This window comes from Neopelma chrysocephalum, unplaced genomic scaffold, assembly GCF_003984885.1.
Source record: "Neopelma chrysocephalum unplaced genomic scaffold, ASM398488v2 Primary Assembly neopelma1_67, whole genome shotgun sequence".
In the NCBI taxonomy this organism is placed as follows: Eukaryota; Metazoa; Chordata; class Aves; order Passeriformes; family Pipridae; genus Neopelma; species Neopelma chrysocephalum.
In genome coordinates, this window is record NW_020897726.1 from 7,688,888 (window position 1) to 7,711,987 (window position 23,100).

The 23,100-nt window shown below is 36.5% G+C and overlaps 1 protein-coding gene across 1 annotated transcript in view; it reads right to left on the minus strand.

The window, feature by feature from the left end:
• AGMO (alkylglycerol monooxygenase) overlaps nt 1–23,100 on the minus strand; it is a 187,949-nt gene that overhangs the window by 98,193 nt on the left and 66,656 nt on the right. Inside the window, exons 4-5 of the mRNA XM_027684772.1 lie at nt 12,627–12,730; nt 5,944–6,039 (exon numbers count right to left, since the gene is read on the minus strand). Coding sequence (XP_027540573.1) covers nt 5,944–6,039; nt 12,627–12,730 — 200 coding nt within the window. The remainder of the gene's footprint in view (nt 1–5,943; nt 6,040–12,626; nt 12,731–23,100) is intronic.

A 23,100-nucleotide genomic window follows, 5' to 3' on the forward strand; every position in this document is an offset into this window, starting at 1 on the left:
AAGTTTTATTTTCTACATTGTATATATACTCTATCTGGACTTACAAAGTCACTGTCTACACTGAAGAAAGTATTTTTATCTTTCTAGTGGTTATTGAATTATTTGTTCTCTTTCCCTCCAGAGTAAACGTTTGAATTGAGAGTTTGTGGCAGGCAAACAACGAATTTGTGAATGATAAAAGCATCAGCTTCAGGAATGGGATGAGAACTTTCCTTTGTAAACCAAAATTTTTTTCTGTATGCAAATCAGCAAATAGTTCATTCCCCATTGGTTTCAGAATAATTTCTTGGACCTTTGTAACAGTGAAAAAGTATTCAGTAGGCTCTCAGATGATGTGACCTGTTTCTAGGAATTCCACTTAAATCATCTGTATCACTGAGAGTTGACAGACATGATCTTGAACATCAGATTAGGAGAATGGCTGTAATCATCTTTAATTACATTCATCTTTTTGATGCCTTTTGGTAAAAGTCTTCTGAATGGTAAGTTTCTGATCCTTTTTAACCTGACTAGGACAGATGTGTGTGTTTCTAATTTGAAGGGGAACATCAGACAGACCTGTGTCTGGTTTTTGCTACAGCTTTTTGCTCTTTCATTAAATGAACCAATGTACTAGAATAAAGAAAATAAAGGTTTTGTTGGCATATGGTATTTGAATTCAAAGTGACCTTCCAGCATCAAATTCAAGAGATACTACAGCTTCACAATTTTCCTCAATTACATTGGATTATTACTGATTTTACCTTTTACTGGTGATGTTTTTAATTAAAAAAAAAACCAAACCAAAACAAAAGCAAACCTCAAACCAAAACAAAAACCAAAAAACACAAATCCTAACCATATTTCTTATCTTGGCTAGAAAATCAGATCAGTCCATTATACTCTGTTTCCACTATGCATACCATTTGTATATCACCATTTTGCAAAAACTTCCACACATTAAATTTAACTCATATCTTATGACCTTATAGAAACTATTCACAATATTTTAAAATAAGAAGAAATATATGCCTTTGCAAACAAGGCCTAGAGATTTTTAACCTACTAACAAAGTATCTCTGTTTTTATTTGAAAACTATTGAATATTTTAGCTCTGTACTAAAAACCTTACTTCAACTCCACAAATCAACCACAAGAAAAAAACTAACTTGATCCCAGTGCAAACACTCAAAAGTGTAATAGTCAAATAAGTTTTGTTAAAATGCTTTTTAAATTCAAAGTCTCATTTCTTGATCAAATTTACCTTTCAGTTTTATGAAATGGATTACTAACATGCTTCTAAATTACAAAACTAATGCAAGTACTTTATATAGACCCTGTAATATGTTTTTTACTCCAGTATTCCCTTCTTCTTCATTTAAATGAGACTACAGCACACAATATGGAATAAATAGGTCCAAGAAAATGGAGAAATAAAATTTGCCGAGAAATAAAATTTGCCAAGAAATATACCAATCTCAGTTGTTAGGACCTGGAAATTAATAACTGAATATTTTATCTATTGTCTCATGCCGTCACTTATTTTTCACATTGTCCTAAAAATCTTATGATTCTTTTGATCACCATTCAATAGACTTTTCATTCTCTAGAGTTTTAAGAATAGCTTTTGCTATTGATACAGTAATCACAGGTGTACTGCTGCTTAAAAGTAGTATGTACATTTTTATGTATTTTCCTTAGTTTTACTTGGTTCTTAAATCTGTTTGTTTAATTTCCTTATCTGACAGAAAATCAACACAAAACATAGAAGATCTTTCCTGAATCTGATCATTTTCTTAGGAATGAGCTGATTGATATAAGGACTTTAGGACTGGGCCACAACAGCTCACCTGTACTCAGGGAGCCTTGATGGGCTATGTGGGGCATGCAAGTGTGATGACTTCATGACTTCTTTCTGTCAAAGCTTTTTATTAAAGAAAACTGAGCAGAAGTCAAAGATAAAGAAAGACACAGAAAAAAAACCAGTACAGACTGCATATAAGTGCAAAATATTTTTTTTACAAATACAATACATTTCCTCAGCAAGTTTCAGTTTCACTGAATTGGTGTTTTCTGACAAAAACAAATGTACTTTTCCCTATATCTGTAGCAATATCATGTCTCTCTTTTCAGTCTGCACGAGGTGTTGCCAAAATTATTCCCATTCCTCACCTGTTTTCACCCACGTTACTCCTGGTTAATAGTTGTGGCTCACCTTTTTCTGCTCCCAGAGTTTGATGGGGTAGAAAGACTTAAACAAGGCAAAAAGAGATGCCTTAAAAAACCTGACTTCCATGAGTATGTAAAGGGCAGATTACAGTCTTTCCTTAAATTAGAAAATTAAACAGAAAGTAATACATGTCAAAGATCAAACAGGCAAGGAATAATCTGCTGCTGCAATTACTACCATCAGGGATTGGATCAGTTGATACTTTCCAAATACAATTTGACATCTCATAAAAATTACAGCTAAACCAACAGAAACTAATTTCTGTTTTTCACAGGTGTCTATCAGCTTATAAACACACCTAACTTATTGGTTGTAATAAATGCATAATGGAAGGATATAGTTTAATATAAGCCATAGACCTTCCGAATCACCTGTGAAAATAAACTGAAATGCAGTATTTCTGCCTGTCAGTAACAGTCCTTAAACATTTTGTGGCTTTTGAAAAATTAGATTTTTAGTGCTCTTTGACTGAAGTGTTTTTTTTCATTGCCCTTGTGATCTAGATGAGAATGGTCTCTCTGGTCATAGAAATGTTTCTCCTGGACTATTTAGGAGCAGATCTACTGACTTATTCCACTGACCTAAACAGTATTGGATAGAACCAAAAATTGTTTTTTCTTGATTTATTGAGATCACAGAATTATAGAAGCATTTAGGTTGGAAAAGAACTTTAAGATCAAGTGAATCATTAACCTAGAACTGCCAAATGTTTTCCTCAGGTGCTTTTGGGTTGATTTTTTTTTTCATTTTTCATGTAAATAAACTATTAGGAGTTTATTTCAATACCTTGTTGCTACTCAGAGATTTTTAAAAGATCTTTGGAAAAATTCTGATATAATTTCAGATTGCCATGCACATGGTGCAATAACTACAGAATCATAGAATCATTAAGGTTGGAAAAGACCTCCAAATATTGAGAAAAGTCAAAGTTATAACACAGGAAACATCTCTTAACATTACTTGAAACAACATTGGACACATGTAAAATTTAAGTAGGAAAGATAGAAAAATATCAGAGACCGTATTTGGCTTTAAACTTTTGCTCTAGGCTGAAACATGGCATAGAAAATTTCAGCACAGTATGATCATTCTTTTGTACTTACTGAATTCAATGTAAATGACTCCCAAAACAAAACACCTTCCCTTAGAAACTGTCACATACTTTCAATCTTTCCCATTAGTTAAATATCATGTGGGGTTTTTTTCTATAACACACTAGATTGTGAATGTCTTTTCTTAAACTTTTCAGTTCAAAGTAAAAAAAAAAAATCGCCTATTAAAGAAAGAGAAAAGAGATTTTTTTTTCCCTGTATCTTAATAGATTTTTATTTTCCTCAATAAGAAAGATGTACAATCAGAAGTGACACAAAGTGACAATTTCCAAACATATTTGACTAGTTAATGTGGGCCAAATTATATCTACGGAAACACCTATACTGATGAAAAAGCAATAGAAACCTGAGGAAAAACTCAACATTTCTTACCAATTGCTCCTTCATTTTAGAAGCAAACTATTACATCTTGTACGGAGAATGGACATAACAAAGCCTATGTCCCTCAGCCCCTAGTGATATGTACCGTCATGCTGTAACAGCACCCACCATGAGCTCCCAGAGGACACCAGAGGTGCTGGGGGATGATGAATATCTGCTCTCAGAGCAAGAGCTAGTAGAGTTACTGAGACAGGATACTGTTTTCCATAGAACCCCAGGTCTGCAGACCCCAAAAAAACTCATATGTTTGGAAAGAGATGGAAACTGAGACTTGCAGACAGAATTTTCATATTAACAGAATCTGTGTAAAATAATTAGAACCATTAAAATTCACCAAAGGACTGCAAGAAAAAAGATAGAGATGACACAGCTATAAACAGTTAAATTTTAATAGTTTTTGCAAAGAAAATCCAATATAAAGGTGAAGCATCATATTAATTTCACCAAAAATATTGGGTAATATAAACCTGCATGGCTGCTACCATTTCCCTTCTTTTCCTTACTCTTTTCTGTCAATCCCTTGCTCTTGAGAGCAGGAAATCTGCTAATACATGGTGTAACCCTATTTCTATTTTGACATCATATTTGACCTTACAGCATGACTTCAACATATTTCAACTCATTTCAGCTGTGCTAAAAAATCAACAATATCAACATTAGGCAAAGTCCTATGAGTGGATCAACTGGACCAGTACAAAAGATTCATTGTTTTTCTACTGGCACAATAATTTAATAGTAAGGAGTGCTTATCTTTTCATTGAGACTGAAATTCATTCTTGTTTAGACTAGTGTCTAAACTTGGCACATTGCACATATGCTATGGAAATTCCTTTTAAGCCCTATGAAGGATATAGCGCTTTAGAGGGATGTAGGCAATTCATAAGCATCCAAAATTCACTTTAGAAACTTTAGACGTCCACTGTGGCACCAGTGCTGAGAGTCATTGAGTTACTGTTATGCAGCAGAATGTTAGAAACGTCTCAGCCAAGGAAGAGATGGCTTCAAACAGCAAAGACATAGATGAGATATATTACATTTTTTTCAGTGGCAAAACACGCTAGAAGTAGTTTGTGAAACCTAAAGCATGAGCAAAGAAACTTTGCTACCATGCGATTCATACCAGTAGTTTCAAAAAGTGCTTGAATTTGTTGAAAACATTTTAAAAGCTTAATTGTGTATTGCTTGAGTTTATGCCAGTTCTGGTGATTGTGAAATTTTATCATAAGCCTGCCCTATTCAAGTGGTATTGCAGAGCATCAGACGTGATAATGATTTTAGAAATGTGTCCAACAGAAGTGAAATATCAACAACCAAAGTTTGTTATTGGTTCACTAAAACTATCTTTTTTATTTTTTGGTTAATTCTTTTTTTTAAGGAAACAGACAGAAAGTATAAAAGAAAAAACTGTAATTTAAACAACACAATCAGCTAAAATAGCAGATAAAGAAAATAAAATGTCTTTTCCAAAGAACTGTCCTACACATCACATCCTGAAACTAGAGTGAAAAAGGCTCTATATGGGCAGAATAATCAAAGAACTAAGTGTTGTAAAAATAATTAGCCCACAGCCCACTCGGGGCTACTGAGAAATACGCTACTGACCTATAACATGGAATACCTTTAAACACCTCTACTATAATGCAAGGAAGAAGGCAAAGGCTGTTGAACTACCTGAGAAGTCTGGGAACTACCTATTAATTACAGTGGGTTATAAACTGTATATGTGCATAAACTAGATATGGTCTACACACTCACAAAACACAAATAAGGTGGTGGAGTCATAAACAAAGAGCCATCAAATAATCAAAGAGCATTTTTCATCTGAGAATTACTAGTGCTAAGAAAGAAACAATATCTGACTTTAGTTGCAGCTCTAAATGATCTCTAAGAAGTACTGGCATTTGGATATTTTTCCCTAAAATATTTATCTTAGAAATTGAAATCAGTTTCAGTATCTGCCAAAAATATTTAATAAGCTGCAAGATAGGAAAATATACTATTAAAATAGCAAAAAGTTTTGATTCCTCACAGTTACTTTTAAATCTAATTGGGACCAACTGGCCTCATTGTTTCTTATAAACTTAGCAATATATATTCAGAAAAAGAAATAAAAATGAACAGATGTTTCTCCTTAAAGAAATCAGACAAAGATTTTTCTTACACAATAAATCAGCTGCTAGTGGATTTCCAGGACACTGCTCCAGGCTAACTGTTTAGGTATGGCTTAAAAACCTGGTTTACCTCTGTGTGTATCCAAAACTGGTAAAGTAGATTAAACTGTAAATGAACAGCAAACACTGAAGGGGGAATGAAAAGAGCCATGGGCAAGTTGAACATCTGAAAAACGAGAAAAAAATCATATATTAGACATATAATTCTAAACTCATGATAATATAATGAAGTACTACCTCAGGAGCACAAAGCACTGCACAATATACTTGCTTCTTCTAATATATCCTTAATGCAGAAATTACATATCATACATAGATACTAATCACTGTATTAGTACTAGATGTGCTACAGCAAATGAGATATAAATTGATCCAAAAGTGGTTTCCCAAAAGACATACTGAGCAAGTAGAAAAATCAAGACAAGAACTCATAAATACTGATATTAGATGTTTATTCTGTATATTACATGGAGCAGACAGCATCATATCCTTGACATGAAGGGTTCATTTAAAGGGGAGAATTATCATAGAGTAAGTAAGGTGTGAATTTATAATACCATAGTTTTAACATTTAAACGTTAAACACTTGAAGAAAAGTACAAAGATCAGTGTTTACAGAGCCATAGTGCTGTCTACTCTCTTATATGGATCTGAATCATGGGTCATCTACCGCCACCACCTGCGACTTCTAGAACGCTTCCATCAATGCTGCCTTCGTACAATCCTAAACATCCACTGGTCAGATTATGTGATCAATACATCTGTTCTAGAACAAGCAGCAGTCACAAGTATTGAGGCCATGTTGCTGAGAACACAGCTGCGTTGGGCAGGGCACGTCTCAAGGATGAAGGATCACCGCCTCCTTAAGATCTTGCTTTATGGTGAACTTGCCACCGGCCAGGAGAGGAGCCCCAAAGAGAAGATACAAGGACTCTCTGAAACAACATCCCAGCCTTGGCCATATTGATCAACGTAACTGGTCTACTCTGGCCTCCAACCGGGTGGTCTGGAGACACACCATCTATAACGCTGCTGATGCCTTTGAGAACGCACACAGGATCACTCTCGAGGAGAAAATACAATGCAGAAAGAATTGTGCCTTGCAGAATTTACCACCTAAGGAGTCTTTCTGCTGTGCCTTTTGCAACCAGACATGCCTGTCTCGTATTGGCCTTTTTAGCCACCAGCGCACTTGGGACAAACGTGGGTAGAGACCTTTCCCAAATCTTCGTTCGCGAAGCCCAGCCATGAGTTTTAACATCCAAACTCCCTACATGAGCACCACAAGGGTAAGGTCGCTTACTTGGCTTTCCAAGTTAATCATAAATTCTCATCCTAACTTTCCTATGGCATCTCCCTTAAAGTCTGAGTCCTAAAACATGCTAGCATGAAAACAGTATCAGAAAACTTCTTACTTAGGAAACACTCTAGTATCTTGCATACAGAGTAAGTCATAGGAATTCCACGATTAATTGTTTAACTGGCTGAGCAATAGAATAAACTTCCGAGACCTCCATACATTAAAAGTCAATCTGCTTTCTTCAGAAAAAGGCTTATACTTTTCTTTCCCCTTGTACCTGACATTGTGTTGTATCACCTGCAATTAAAATTTAATTCTTCTCTAAAATACAGAGATTTTTCCTAAACCAAACAGTAGCAGAAGTATCTTTAAAACTTTAAATCTCTTCAGCACTCAGGGAAAATCTTTGTAGCAGACAAGAGATCCATGTGAAACATGGCAAAATTAGCAAAATCTCTTTCCAAATTCCTATTGTCCTTTTCACTAAAATCAAAACTTTGAACATCAGCAAAAGCAGTCTGATAGCCATGACAGGCCTCCTGAACCAGGAATTCCTTCAGTGTAGGTCTGGACATAGCATTTAAAGACAATATTCTCTCAGTTTTAGTCGAAAGGTCTACTCAATAGGTAGATGTCCCACTGGGGCTCTGAAACAACTGCGCCCCATCCCTGTGATGTGACTGATGCTCTCAAGGAAGTCACCACAGTCATATCTCACTATGATGAACCAAGAAGGACTAAGGCCCTCAAATCTCAGCTTACTCTGCTGGCTTCAACACCAGACAAGGTCTGAAGCACTAGGACAAAACCCTATAGACTTTGCAGGATCACCTGGTAGGGTTGGGAACAGCTGTGATTTCAAAAACTACACTCAAAGACTTCATGGATCACAGCTGCCCCACAAATGACACATGGGGTGTTTCTGGTTGAACGCCTTGGAAGTTGTTTTCCAAGACTTAAAGGAATTAAAACATAGTAGAAGAATACTGAGCTTCTGGAACTTAGGAGAAATAAAGTAAACAGCTATTTTGTTTTAATCACTCTGATCCTCAAAGGCTGATGTGTTGCATGTCATTTATAAAACAAAAAAGGAAGCAAAATATACTTGGAAGATGAAATTTAGGCATTCAATCCATAAGAATCACTCAGCCTAAGTAAACTCACAAAAAAACCCACAGCAACTCTTATCTAGGGTGGGAGCTGGTAAATGCCATGGGGGGGGAGGCATTTAGGCATGAAATTCTGGAGTAGAGGTCAGCATAAGACGTATATAAGAATTAAAAAACACAGCTCAGACTGGCTTGTGCAGAAGACTACTAAACAGAAGAGTGACTTTAAAATCCACAAATCTCCATGCTCTTAAACAGAAATGCAGTGCAAGCTTCCCAATACTTCAGAAGAAATGCTCTAAACACTGGTATGAAGTCAATCTCTTTTCTGAGTTCCTTCTTCCTCCTTCCTCTAACCTGGACATTAATTGCTAAACGATACCAAAAAAAAAAAACCACTGAGAGTTATTTGTCCCACAACAAGCAGAGGGTTGGCATGTTTTTTCTCAAAGGTTATCTTACATAGAAGACAATACAACAGGACACACAGCCACATTTTAGTACAGCTACTTCAGTTTTCTCCTATTATTGATTGTACCAATGTAATGGCATGATAACAGCAGGAATTTTTTTTTAAGGAATGGAGAGGACATTGATTAAAAAAAGAAAAAAAAAAACACACACACAAAAAAACCCCAGATGGTTTTCAGATAATTCATGGAAGTGGTTGCAGGATTGAAAGCAGGGTTAAAAAACTATGCACTTTTTCCCTAAAAATATCAGAGGTAATTTGGTGGTACTTGCAGATGATTCAGAGGAGAAGGAAGGATCATCTTCATATTTATTTTCTAACCTGCTTTTCACTAGAATTTCCCTGCTAAATCATGAGATGAAGGAAATTTTACGTAAATCTACAGGTAAATTTGAGATTGACAAAGGAGTATGCTTTCCTAACTGCCTCACATTTCCTTGCAATGTAAGCTTTATTTTGCACAGAAAGGATTACAAAGATCATTTACAGAAGTGGAACCCTTAGGGAGGAATGACAACCATACAAAGATTCGTTTCTACTATTTGTGGTTCTACTGAAACGAGATCAATGTCAGAAAAAAACGAAATAATTAAATAGTTTTTCCCTGGAAATGCCAATTCACCAAATCAAAACATTTCATGAGAATATACCAACTTTCACTAATCTGTAGAGGAAAAGTTTTCCTGGCTCCAAGATGGAATTTTGGGTCAAAACTGCAGAAAAACATTTATTACACTCACAGATCTTTTCCAACTTGTGGATTCAGCAGCAGACATTGAGAAAGTGCCACAATAGTTGACGGGAAAGGCACCCAGTGAGGGAGTGGAGAGGAATTTTTCATATGAGGCTGCCGCACTGCAGCTCTGCCTCCACGCCAAAGGCATTGCCCCTTTTGAAGAGTGAATGTCCACTGCACACTCTCCAGTGGGGCATCTCTACCTTTCTCCCTTTCATTTGTAAGTAAAAGCTTATAAACGTTTCCACTACAGAAAGGGAAAGAATTGAAACTCCTGAGGTTTAGCAGGATCACTGAGTTTCCTGCGCCAAGCCCCTCCATTTCCACGCTGGGTTTCTGGGGCCACCTGCCGATGCAGCCGTGGAGGGTCTGCAGGGTGTGGGGGGCTGCAGGACGGCTGCCGAGAACTAGTTTGTGTGGGCATGAACTTGTGTGAGGAAGCTGCAGGAGTTAAAGGCAAGGATAAAAAAACCCCACATCCCTTGCAGTCCTGACAGACTCCTCAGTAGACAAGTGAACTTCTGACTGCTGAAAAGAACTGCGTTCTCTCTTCCCTTTCCAGATTTATATATAGATGTTTCCCCTGCTTTTATACCAAGGCATTATTCAACCCTTTATCTAAATGTATAGTCTAAAGCTATCAAATTATTATGGGTCTAATATTTGCAATTAAATCTTACCCTTGGAGGAAAGTTGAGAACTGGTACTCAAAGCATTAAATTAGAGCTTTTCAAGGTGCATGTGCAAATCTCTCCTTTCACAACTGCACTTTGACTGTTTCATCATTTATATATTCATTTATATAGTATTATCTTGCATTAACTTGCTATTTTCTTCTTAAAAATTAATATATATTTTTTCTATGTCTTTTTCCCACAAAATGGGCTTCAACATAATCTTTTAATCGTCACAGTAGATTTGCTTCTCTATAGCCCCTCCACTGGAGAAACAGAAACACTGTGTATGCAAACGACATGAAGCACTGCACATTTGGTTCCAAATTCAGGAGTACATCTCACACCACTGATTGTCAAGCACATTTTGCAATTCTCTTTCACTTCACATCTTTTCTATCAGTTTGAGCACAATTCACATAGATTAATATGCTGATTTATTTATCTTACAGTGTTTAACTTAAAACACTACAGAGCTGGCAGCAGAACAGTCCTACAATCCCACACCCTCCACCACAACTTTCTCACAGCCTCCACAAAACTGAATGTCAAACGGCATTCAACAACACAGTACAATACATGTTCAACAACTAGATCACTCTCAGAGAGTAACTAAAGGCTTTGCTGAGTTTCAGCTTCAAGGCAGATCCATCCACGGTATTGGACAAGTCTGGCAATCCAAAAATAGCAGTTTGGTAAGAATTAGTAAGAACTGTGATCATGCGCAGTAAGGTTTTGCAGGAAGAAAACTGGCATATGTCTCAAAAGTTCTGGGAGGAGGAAAAACAGTATTTACACTAACCACATGTTTTGGCTAATATCAAATATTTGGTGAAAAAAACATTGCACACAAAAGTACAATGTATTCCTAGGCTTATTTCCGTAGTACAAAGCAAATGAGTTTTCAGTGCACATATACTATTTGCCAAGTGCCACCGGTGTGGTCCTGAGGATGGTCTTTGGAATCTAAGGTGGCCAGACATCTTGGTGTTCCTGAATATTTTATGCTTTCTGAGCTATCATCCTCAAAATCATGCAGGCAGACAAAGTGCTCATGCACCCATCCATATGTACACACAGGCTTTTTGACTCTTTTTGAATTACTGTTTTTGTTAAGTATTTGCACATATGGTCCCAAATGGTAAATGGCCAAAGGTTAAATCTTTAACATAGCAGTATTTAAAGAGGAAGCCGAGTTGTCACAAAGATGCATCCCTTCCACTCTTGTTCATTACAGTAATTTAAATTTTAGGTACTCTTACTAACATCAGATGATTATTTACTAAATAAATAAACAACAAGGATTTATATAGAAGACTTTAAGAAACAAATCTAAAAAATAGTCCTGCTTCATGATTTTCAGAAGAACTAGCCATTTTCTTGTAACCTAGTACTTTTAACTAATTTAATGATATGCACTGAAAACAGTTACCAAAACAGGCTAAGTCCATGTTCAGTTATGTAAGCATAAATCCAGACTAACTTTACTGAAGTTAAAGGAGTTATACTGGATTTACATGTGTGAGCACACATCCTTGACTTTGAGTCATTTGCTCACATGCTGGATGCAGAGATTGCCAGAGGACTGTGGGTTTCCTTCACCACCCATATTATGCCTCATTGGAGAGTATATACATGTAAATATATAATTATAGGTATATATTTATATATGCAAAATACAATATTCCTTTTGAATGCTAATTCTGAAAATTCAAACTTTGAAGTTATTCTTTTAAAATAACAAACAACAACCAGACAAAATACAATCCGATAAAAATACAGTCAAAAGAGAACATGAGAGCGCAATTGAGGAAATCAGCAGTTATCCTGGGCCCAGAACTAAACCCTAAATATTATGTTACATTTATGAATGCATTTGGAAATACACATTTTTAAATCTGTAAATGAATACTCAATTTAAATTGCATGTGTACACAGCTCACCATTTCAAATACGTTATATCTGAAATAACACTAGGTAAAAGTAGTGACGCACTGTCCTTAAATACTAGAGTACTGACACAACATGAATGAGCAGGGACAAATAAATACATTTGCATGTCCAGATCAATTTTTAACAATTATTTCTCTCCCTGATTCTTTCAGTTATACAGACATATTCTCAAGTAGTTACATTATACTCTGTTCTTTTCCTGTACTTATACACGAATAACTGAATGAAAAAAATTCCCCATTCTACTCATAAAGTTATGAAAATATAAATGCAGGTTTATATAATTAGCCTTCTTTAACTTAAGTACTGTAGAAGTTTTCAAGGTTTTTTGTACAAACATTAGTGGATATATTTTAAAGCTTATGATTCTCAGATTCTTCAGTTTCATCTTCTGTGCTTTGATTGTCAAACATCTTTAAATTATATTTTTCTTTGAAGGAAAATAAACACTATGCTTTCACCTTTACTAAATATTGTTGATACTGTTTGACAAATATTCTGCAACTTACCCAGGAGGTGTATTTCTGCAGTACAGATTGTCTCAAGGCTGTGAATAAGTTGTAATCTTCAGAACTATGGTGTACTTGGTGCGCAGCCCATATTATATTAACCTCTGCAAAACAAATAATTTCTAATGAGGTTTGTACTAGAGAAAAAAAGCAACATTTGTTTCCCGAGGCCTGTTTTCTTAAGCTAAAAGCAACTAAGCCCCTAATTTACACTTTGCTATTTTGCCATATTATAGCAGATAATAAAACCTAATGCTCAAAGTTGAGTTTGGGTAGGCTGGGTTACTTGTCTGTCAGTGGACACAAGTCAGTGTGAATTTCATGCTGAGGAAGGCGAGGCTGTGGCAGGAACTAAAATCATTGCAGGCAAGGCAGAAGGATGTGTGAGATGAGAATTAAATAGCAAGAAAGCCTGAGCTGAGTCCTGATAACATGAATCAATAGGAGCTGTGTTATGGGATTCAGAGAGACAAGGACTGAGGATGCTCTCATGACCACATTTGTTATATTTCAAGACTAGAAGGGGACACAAAATGTTCTAAAAATCTTCTGCATCAAATTTAAACAAATTAACTGGTGTCAGCTTTTATGCTGACATTTTTCTGGAATGCATGAATCTTCAACCCACTTGTACCACAGACCACAAAACACTAGTGACAGATGGAAAAACAAGCAGATGGTGCTGGGAACCCTTGACCCAGCCAAAGGAGAGAAGTGGTTCTATTGTTACAGTTAAAAAAAGATTGCTAGAATAAGGGCAAAACCAGTGTTAGCCCTGTCCTCTGAAGGCATGACATCTCTAATGCACTGAAGTGAAGAATACTTCAAAATCCTGATTATATTTCAAGGCATTTTCTCATTTAAGTGCAGATCTGGTTGGCCCCTCTGCACTGTATAGTGTAAGTATAGTGATATCTGGACAGTCTGAACTGGCAAGACAGACAGACGTTAGGACAAAAATATTCATGGCCATCAGATGTGTACCTTAATCATAAGAAAAGAGAAAGAGATGTGTGGTCAATGCAGCCCAAATAGTGTCTATTTAGCATAAACCTACCTTTAAGATCTCATGTATTTCAAGGGATGAAGTATACACAAAGCTTGATTACAGAAATTACAAGTGGACTGGCTGTCTGCCAGCTGGACACTCCCATTGCCACTGACTTGTTTCACCAGAGCCATTAGAGAAGTGCCTTTGGAGGATATTAGAATCACACTCACAGAACGATCTTGTAATGTGTATTTAAAAGTCCTGAAATTGTCTGGTGCCAAGTTTACATCAAATAGTTTAGGTCTGGCGATTAACATGCACTTGCAATGTAAAGTACTGCCAAAAAGTCCACTTGATGAATCTCAAGGTACCTTCACCATTTCAGGGGACTAGATAGTCTTGTCACAGGAGGTAACAGTCTTGTGCACTAGAAACTGAGAATTTTAAATCTAAATAATTTTGACAAAATAGTAATTTACATGAAAACATTTTTGAATGTCCTCTAAGTCCTTGAAAATACTTACAATTGCTGAAATAAACCTGTAATTTCAACTATCACAAAACACTTAACACTGAATCTGAGAATTCTTTCTTCTTTAAATGTATTTGTTCCTGAAGGAAGAAGTGTTCACTACATCAAGAATTAATGATACCTCTCCAAAAAAAACTCCAACATCATCTCACTGCATTTCTGCCTAATAAGTTCATTAGGAAATTAATCATTCAGGTGAGCTTCAGTATTCAATAATAATTTGTATTTGAAATGTTTCCCCAAACTTCAACAGAAGCTAAATGAGTGAACAAAGCATCTGAAAAGGTGGAGGTTAAAGACCTGTCTCCTTAGTTGTTTTAAAAGCATTTACTTCCTATCACAAACTGTGTGTAACACAAGCCTCCACTCAATGAAGTACAGCTGTTCAAACAGGGTACAGTAACTGGATCTTTCTCCTTTCCCTCAGTCATTTTTCAGCATTATGAGAAGTTCAAGGAAGGGAATCTATGATGATTTTTACAGTCTACTTTCATTGTAGTTAAGGTCAAATGGTTTTCAAAATGAATTACTAAAAAGGCATTTTATTAGGATTCATTTTTCAGTTAAACTGCCTCTTACACTAACAAGTATATGGAATAAGGTAACTGAATATTGGTAAAATGTTAGCCTTTCAGATGTGCGAGTCAGCTTAAATGATCTATCATTCAAAAATATACCACAGGAATATTAGGGACATAAACAAACAATTCTTCCACAAGTAATTTAACTGCTAAAGCTATTTCTGACTTCTTCTGTTACATCTAAGTGAATTAAATCTTGCTTCTTAATCCTATTCTTGATGACACCAATGGCACAGACTACATTAAATTCCTTTTCAAAATAGGCAGAATTGATGATTGGAAATAATTTTTGTATTAAAAATTTATCTGAAGAAACTGATCATCAATAACTTTTTATTTGAAGCAAAAGAATAACATCATGAAAAAGTGTGAAACAGATCACCCCAAAACTCAGTCTGTAACCATTAGCACATTAAAAATATAATAATGCCTAGAAGACATCTCTCAAATGTAAGACACAGACCAAGCATTCTTCAAGGAATACAGCTGACTGCTCACCAACTACCCACGACAGAAACAAAATTTTATGTGTCTGTATAAGAGCTGTGGTTTCACTTTTTCATACCTAACGATGATAACTTGAAACAAAATGATAAAAATTATTTGAAGGATGATGAAATCATAAAAGACTCTCTCACATACACTTTCTCATATGTATTATTACATAATGACCAATAAAGAGATCAAGATAGATACAGACAATTCCAACACAGATTTAAAAAAAAAAATCTATGTAGAAAACAGGAAGTATTACTGAATTTTATAGAACTCTCCAGTCAAATTCTACTGTGAGGCCACAGGAAAAAATTAGGTGATGGAATTAGAGAAGCCACCAAGACAATGCTTTAATGGAATTTTTGTTGTTTCATGATTCAAATTTGATTGGTAAATACAATTTAAAAAACAGATAATCACAATACAGTTATGCACAAAACCTTTATTTTTAATTCAGGAGAGTGAACATCACATAATCATAGGATAATTCAGGCTAGAGAGAAACACAGGAGGTCTCTAGTCCAACCTCCTGCTCGCAACAGGATCAGCTTTAAGTTCCTGAATACTACAACCAGACGGTCTCGGAAAACTTCTGCATCTTCTTCTGTTATGAAGAGCTATAATTGAAGACAAAAGTGGCATTTCCTTTTCATGTAGTTGTGAGGAAAGTTATACAAATCATAACCTAGCACAGCAAGGACCTCCTTTCCTTGTGTGGCGTTCCCCAGATTCCTGTTAACAGATGGAGACCTGGAGTAGCATCTTGCTACTGGAGTTAACTGTTGTTTCATCCATTATTATTATTACCATTGTAGTGAATCAAATAATATTTTTTTCCATCACCCAATTAAAACTGTAAAAGAATTAGTATGTAATCACAACAGAATAAATGAGGCCATGTAGGTTGGTGAGGAAGGAAAGAAAATTGGTGCTACACAGAAATTGCTACATGATGGGCGGGCCCTCAGTTTTTACCCTAGCTTTTTCAGTCTCTATGAAGTCGTCTCAGAGTCAGACTGGCAGTTGGTAAAATCAGTGGGCTCCAAGCAGTTGAGAGATTTGTATCTTTAAACTAATTCTAAAAGGAAAAGAAGATTTGTCATTTTAGCATTAGTTCAATATATGAATTCTGTTGTTATAGGAAAGAAAATAAGAAGCTGAGGGAAGTGGTCTGGAGAAGCAGAGGCTTTGAGGGAACTTAACAGTAGCTTTGTAGCACTATCAAGAAGCTTGAGCCAGGCTTTTTGGAGCAGTCCACTTTATCTTCTTTTCTGAGTTTTCCTAAATGAAGGTAGATTATTGATGTTAGCCTCCTTTTTCTTCCTTCCCTTCTCCTCCTAACTAATAAATAAAATGTAATGTTTCACACACTTTCACAATCATAGTGGTAAGGCAACCTATGATTTTACTTAGCCTTTTTTTTTTTATTTCAAGTTACTTTTTCATTACTTCTCAAGTCCCTTTCTATGAGTCTCCAATACAGATCCAATGCCTGGGCCATATTTCACTACTTCCGAAGTATTTCTTTTGTGGCAGTAGAAAATGGTCATCATGTACATAAGATTCCTCTTTAAGAATGCATAGTAGAGAGAGGTCAAAATGAGACTTTTTTTTTTGGGTAATTTCTGTAATTATAAGTAATTTGCACAGCCCAATACATTTTGGTTAGCAAGAGAGAAAATGTATGCCAAAAAACCCCTGTAGTCACTTCAAAGAGTGATGTCAATGAAAACAGCCATTTTACAAAATCCTCAAAATCAGTAAAATGGTAAAGGTTGGATGGATCTTGAGTGAATAAAAAAGATCAGATAAGACCTTTTAATTAAAATATGTGGTTTCTATGCATACAGCCTTATAAGACCTGGCACTAAAGTAATATGGAAAAAAATACAGATGATGAATTATGTAAAGTTTCCATTCTCTTTCAGTCAACACTCATCAACTGTACCTAGGGGAACAGGTGAAAGTTTCCCTTCAGCTCCTACTTAAATTGAAACAGAGCCTTCAGTTTCGCTATGCTTGCTATCTTTTACAAGACTAGATACCTTTAGCATTCAGTGAGGAATGGAACTACACTTTATCTAGTCAGAAACTTAGAAGATAGCAAAATTACACTTACTATGCTATGGATTACCACATTACAATGAAGTCCACAAAGCCAAGCATAAGGCAAAGAACCCCCTTGCCCATGGTGTGGTCCCTACTGACCCCAGTGTGTAATCTGCTGCTTCTTACAGCAGCTGTAACCTGTAGGGTTTCAGAAGCAAATGAAAAGGGATCATCTCATGGGTCTACTTCTCTCCAGTCAGAAACCCCAGGACAACCAAGGAAAGGAAAATGGCGTAGAAGGTAAATTTTTCAGTCATTCTTTTTCTATGCATTTCAATTGTCCCTATAAAGATAAAACAGTGAAAAATACATAGTATTTAAATAATTTATCTGCTAAGCTATTAGCTTTTCTTATCCACAAAAAACTCCATGTGATTACTCACTACCCTCCTGCCTTGTTCTAATTGACTTGTTCATAGAATCATTGAATTCCCTGAGTTGGAAGGGACCCAAAAGGATAATCAAGTCCAACTCCTGGCCCTGCACAGAACAGCCCCCAGAGTCACACCTTGTGCCTGACAGCATCGTCCAAACGCTTCTTGAACTCTGTCAGGCTTGGTGCTGTGACCACTTCCCTGGGGAGCCTGTTCCAATGCCCAATCACACTCTGCGTGAAGCAGCTTTCCTAATAGCCAATCTAAACCTTCCCTGACACAACTTCATACCATTCCCTCAGGTCCTGTCACTGATCTCACCACAGAGAAGAGATCAGTGCCTGCCCTCCTCTTCCCCTCATGAGGAAGTTGTAGACTGTGATGTCTCCCTTAAACCTCCTCTTCTCCATGCTGAACAAACCAAGTGACCTCAGCTCCTCATATGGCTTCCCCTCTAGGCTGTTTACTATCTTTGAAGCCCTCCTTTGGACACTTTCTGATAGCTTAATATCTTTCTTACACTGCAGTGACCAAAACTGCACACAATATTCAAAGTGAGGCTACTCCAGTGCAGAGCAGAGCAGGACAATCACCCCCCTCAACCAGCTGGTGATGCTTTGCCTGATGCACCCCAGGACACAGTTGCCCCTCCTGGTTGCCAGAGCACTTCAGGCTCATGTTCAACCTGCTGTTCACCAGGGCTCCCAGATCCATTTCCAGCTTCTTATTACCCAGTCTGTACATACATCCAAGGTTGTTCAGTTCCAGGTGCAGAATCCGGCACTTGTCTTTGTTTAACTTCATGTGCTTGGTGATTGTCAAGCCCTCTAACTTGTCTAGCTCTCTCTGCAGGGCCTCTCTGCCTTCGAGGGAGTCAACAGCTTCTCCCAATTTAGTGTTCAGTTGATGCTTTTTAAGAATTCAAATAAATCTCTTCTCATGTACAGCTTTTTCACAGAATCTCATTCCCTGATGGATTCTACACTTGCACTGGGTGAACAAACACTGAGATAGAGCACCATCTAAACTTTGTTACTAGAAAGGACAAATACCAGATTTTTTTTTAATAAAAGTTGGCTAAAAACTGTATTTTGGGACCCAGAGTGGATGCCTTTATTAAAATTCCGAAGTAACCCTAGATTCCATTCTACCTCGCACTAAAAAACAGAAATCTAGCTACACAAACTAGTTATAATCTCCACAACAGAAGTAGATATGATCTGTATGCAACCCTCCTGTTCAGTTTGTTGTGTAGCCCCTCTTTTGTGAGTCTTCTGAGGCAATTTTGCTTTACGTTTTTTGTTTTAGTGTTGTTCAGTCAGAGTTGCAGAATAGGTGGTTTGCCAAGAGGCTCTGCTTCCTGCTTATTAGAAATATAATTCTTTAGGAAAAATTCTTTCCTCAATTACGTTAGTAGAGCTGTGCGGGTTTAATGAGAACAGGATTAGATCCAAGGAATTTATCTGGAAGGCTCTGTTATATACCACACACTAAGAAGCACGTATACAGGGAAATGTACATCTTTTTTTTGTTTGGTTTGGTTTTTTGTGTGTTTTTTTTTAATAAGACACATTTTTCTTACATCATGGCCTTGGCTAAAGTGAGTGTTAGCAGTTTGTATTCTCAAGACGATCACATATGTAAATCAAAAGACTGGCTGTAAGGAGATCTGAGTTCAAGTGGTGAATTAGATTTGATTCACTATAGACCTTAACTTTCTTCTTCTTTTTACTGAGAAGCACGTATCAGTGCATGTCCTCGACAGAGATCAGTTCTCAAAATTTCGGAAGTAGGAGTTTCACCACTGTTTGAAATACATTAGCCATTGCTCACAGAGCAATTGGTGTGTCAGGAGAAACAAACAACTCAGAAGCATCTTTTCAGCCTCAGTATTATCTAGCCTTCTTTGGTCATTTTGCAATGAAATATATATTGCACTACCCAGGTAATGCCAAGATAGGCAATCATACAGCATGTCACAAAGCCAGGGTCAAGGAGAAAATAATGCTACCATGAGACACCCGGCATCCTACATAATCATAATCCAGCAGCTTAATTAGGAGATTTCTCTTGGCATTCAGCATGTCATTCATCTGTGCTCCAAGATGTGATTTTCTGAGCTTTGTTCAGGACTATCTCTGTTTTTCAGCCCTCTTCTTACGTTACTGTATGCAGTCAGCAAACTATTTAGTGAGTGGGCTAACTTGTAATCAAGTAATACATGGTATATGCTCCCATGCCTTAAAAGCCAAAAATCAGAGAAACTTTCTACAAAACCTGCCTCCAGAATCTGTGCACAAGCCAAAACCTCCTGCTTGATCTGCTGCCATACCAGTTGAAAACACAAATCTGCTCCCACACAAAAAAATCCACAATAAGATCTGCAAAACTTAAGTTGCAGAATGGTCTAGGGAAACGTGGGAAGAATCAAGATAAGCCAAAGTATTACATATGCTGCCCAGAACAAACAACAGGCCAGATCATATCCCCTCTTAGCAAGAATCTGGGGGGCTGTGAATTATACTTAGATACACTTCTGAATCTGTAAAATATTCAAGATATCATGTGGTTAGGAAAGCAGAGCTTGGCCACGTGAAAAATAACAGTCCTTTAAACCTGTACATGCCCTATGTTATTTCCTGGCATCCTCATAAGCATGGGACATCAATGGAAAGGCTAGAAAAAGCCACAGCATTCCCAAAGACTCTTCTAGTAGAAGCAGTCCTCTTGGAAGCTAAGTTGCACAGATCAAACTTCATGTAGCATAGTTATATCCATGTAAACCAAAGTAAGAATCTCAGTTAATTGCATTAGGGCAGTCCTAACCCATCCATGGCCTGTGAGCTTTTCATACAGTTTCCAGGAACTGAACAGTTTCTCTCAACATACACCAGGTAAAACTAGAAAGGAATAAAGGTTATCAGGTAAAATTCAGAAATTAATTAACAGTGACTCAATCTCTTAATTCACTCATAGTTCTGTCAGAAAATGAATGTGCATTCCTTTATGCAAAAAGATATTGAGAAGAGAAAGAAACCAAAGCAATTTTAGCATGCAAATGTTGAATGTGGACACTTCCACAAATAGGAAAAAAATTCAAAAGAAGAAGAAAAACACAGAAGGAATGAAGTTTTAGTACTGTGTATATCTGTAAACTCTGAAAACAGTGGAATTTAGCAAGTCTTTCAGTCCATGGCAGGTATCTCACACAAATTCAGCTACACCAACTTGCCTGACCAACCTGTTTTTCACATCTTCCAATTTCAAGTGCTCTAGTTGTTTGGAGCAGCTCTGCAGCTAGTTAAAGCTTTTTTTGCTTGAGCTTTGGATGACCTCTGTAGCAAAAATATGAGTCTTTAGATTGCGACAAAACACGATGGCAGCAGCTCTTACACTTTCACTTGTCTCTTTCGTGTGTGTATGACGCTTGATTTGGGTATCCTGTTTTCCAGTTGTTGAGGCTTTCATAGCAGATTCTTTAGGTGTAAGAGTGTTAAAATAGCTCTGATTTGTATAAAAAAAAAATTGGTGCCATGGCAATTTCAAGGATAACTAAACCATAGCATAAAATCCTATTTATGAACCCAGTCCCAAGCCCTGTCAAACATTTCCCACCAATGTACACCTAAAGTTTTTCCCAACCACCCTTTCTTTAGTAAGGGTTCTTACTGGTTTATCCACCCTGTACCCTCACAGCCTCTTGACTGAGTGACACAGTATATGTTAACTTCTGCAACTCATTGATACAGAAACTTTTTGCAGCACTTCTCTCTTTCTGCACCTTTTTTACTACAAAAAGGAGCATATGGCTCATTAATTTCACAACTATAAATCATCCTGTTGGTGAAATTAGGTTTATATATTAAAATAAAACCTGCAACAAATTTCAGTGTAAAGGAGAAGATCCCCAGCAGCTGGGGCAAAGTGATTTCTATAGATCTGTGCCACTTTATACAAGCTGCAGACTTGAGTGAAGCCTCTCTAAATATGGCTGATTACAGCACTGGCAATCTTTAGTTCTGAGCTTTTGCCAACCTGTATAATATAACTTAGTGTAACTGAATACTGATGTCAAACTGTGGTATAAATGTGTGAAATGCATTAACTGTTATAGAATTAGCACCATATTCATTAGCCTCATGATAAAAAGAGAACTGAGATTAAATTAAATAAATTCTTAAAAAAAAAAAAGGTACTTCAGAAAACCTAAAAAATAAATTTTACTTCAATTCTTTCCTTTTATTTTTTTTTCCTTCCCCAAAAGTGTCTCAGCCACTGAAATGTCAGCTTATGCAATTTGAGAACGTATTCATCTTGGAGGATCTTAGAAGGAAATTGCTGCAATGAAATGGAAAAAAAAAAAAGAAAAGATAATTCTCCTCTTGTTTTTTTTTTGTGGGGAGGAGTGGGGGTGAGAGTTCTCATTCTCCTGTATTCTGGGCTGTCTTTACAAAAGATTGATGGCTGGTGTCACCGTTAGGAAGTGCAAACTGTTCAGCTTCATTGCAATCTATGTCCTCATCCTCTTGCTCTGCAGGATACCACATACTTTGGCAGGCAATATTCAGATGGGAAGCACTTTAATGGCAAGAATGGATACCAGTGAAACCTTTTCCCACAATGTTCAAAACTCTGAATGCGCATACGTTAAAGCAACATAAAGCTGCAGGATATTAGGAAGAAAACAATAACTGATACTAACTCATACACACATTTATCTTACTTTTTTGCCCCTCAGAACAATACATTCAAAGAATGCTAGGGAAATAAACATACTCAGGAGAAAAAAAAAAGGAAAAAAAAAAAAAGATGAACTAGAACGAATTGAAGTCTTCCAACCTGAAAGCATAAACATACTTTTTAAAAGAAAATATCCATGGCCCCTTCATGTAACCTTTTTACCTTTAAGGTTGAATTCCTGCATTCATTTATTTGATTCATCTTTCTACCAAACTAGATACAGTAAGAATTAACACTGATAAGTCAACAGAGTTATTCTGGAATAAAAGAGGAATCAGCTCTCCTCTCCTCCAGAGTGTTTTAGATGATTTATTAAGCCAAGTTCCTGAATGATAGATGTGTGGAAATGCAGACTAGATTTGCAAATGAATCTATTGAAATTTACAGAGATATTGGTAAAGCCTGGGGGACATCAAGGCACACCACCTCCCTCAAATAAACTTTAAAAATATTTTAGGGAAAAAAACATTTACATCCAACTTTTGTCCCAATCCTTCATTGATTTGCAAACCACAAAAAAGACAGGCAGACACTTTAGGCAATGCACATGAATTTTGTACTCTCTACGGACCTGATCCAAAACTTAGTGAATTGAGTTGAAAAATATCCATTATACTTTTACAGATTTTTAAACAAGTTCATTACATAGTAT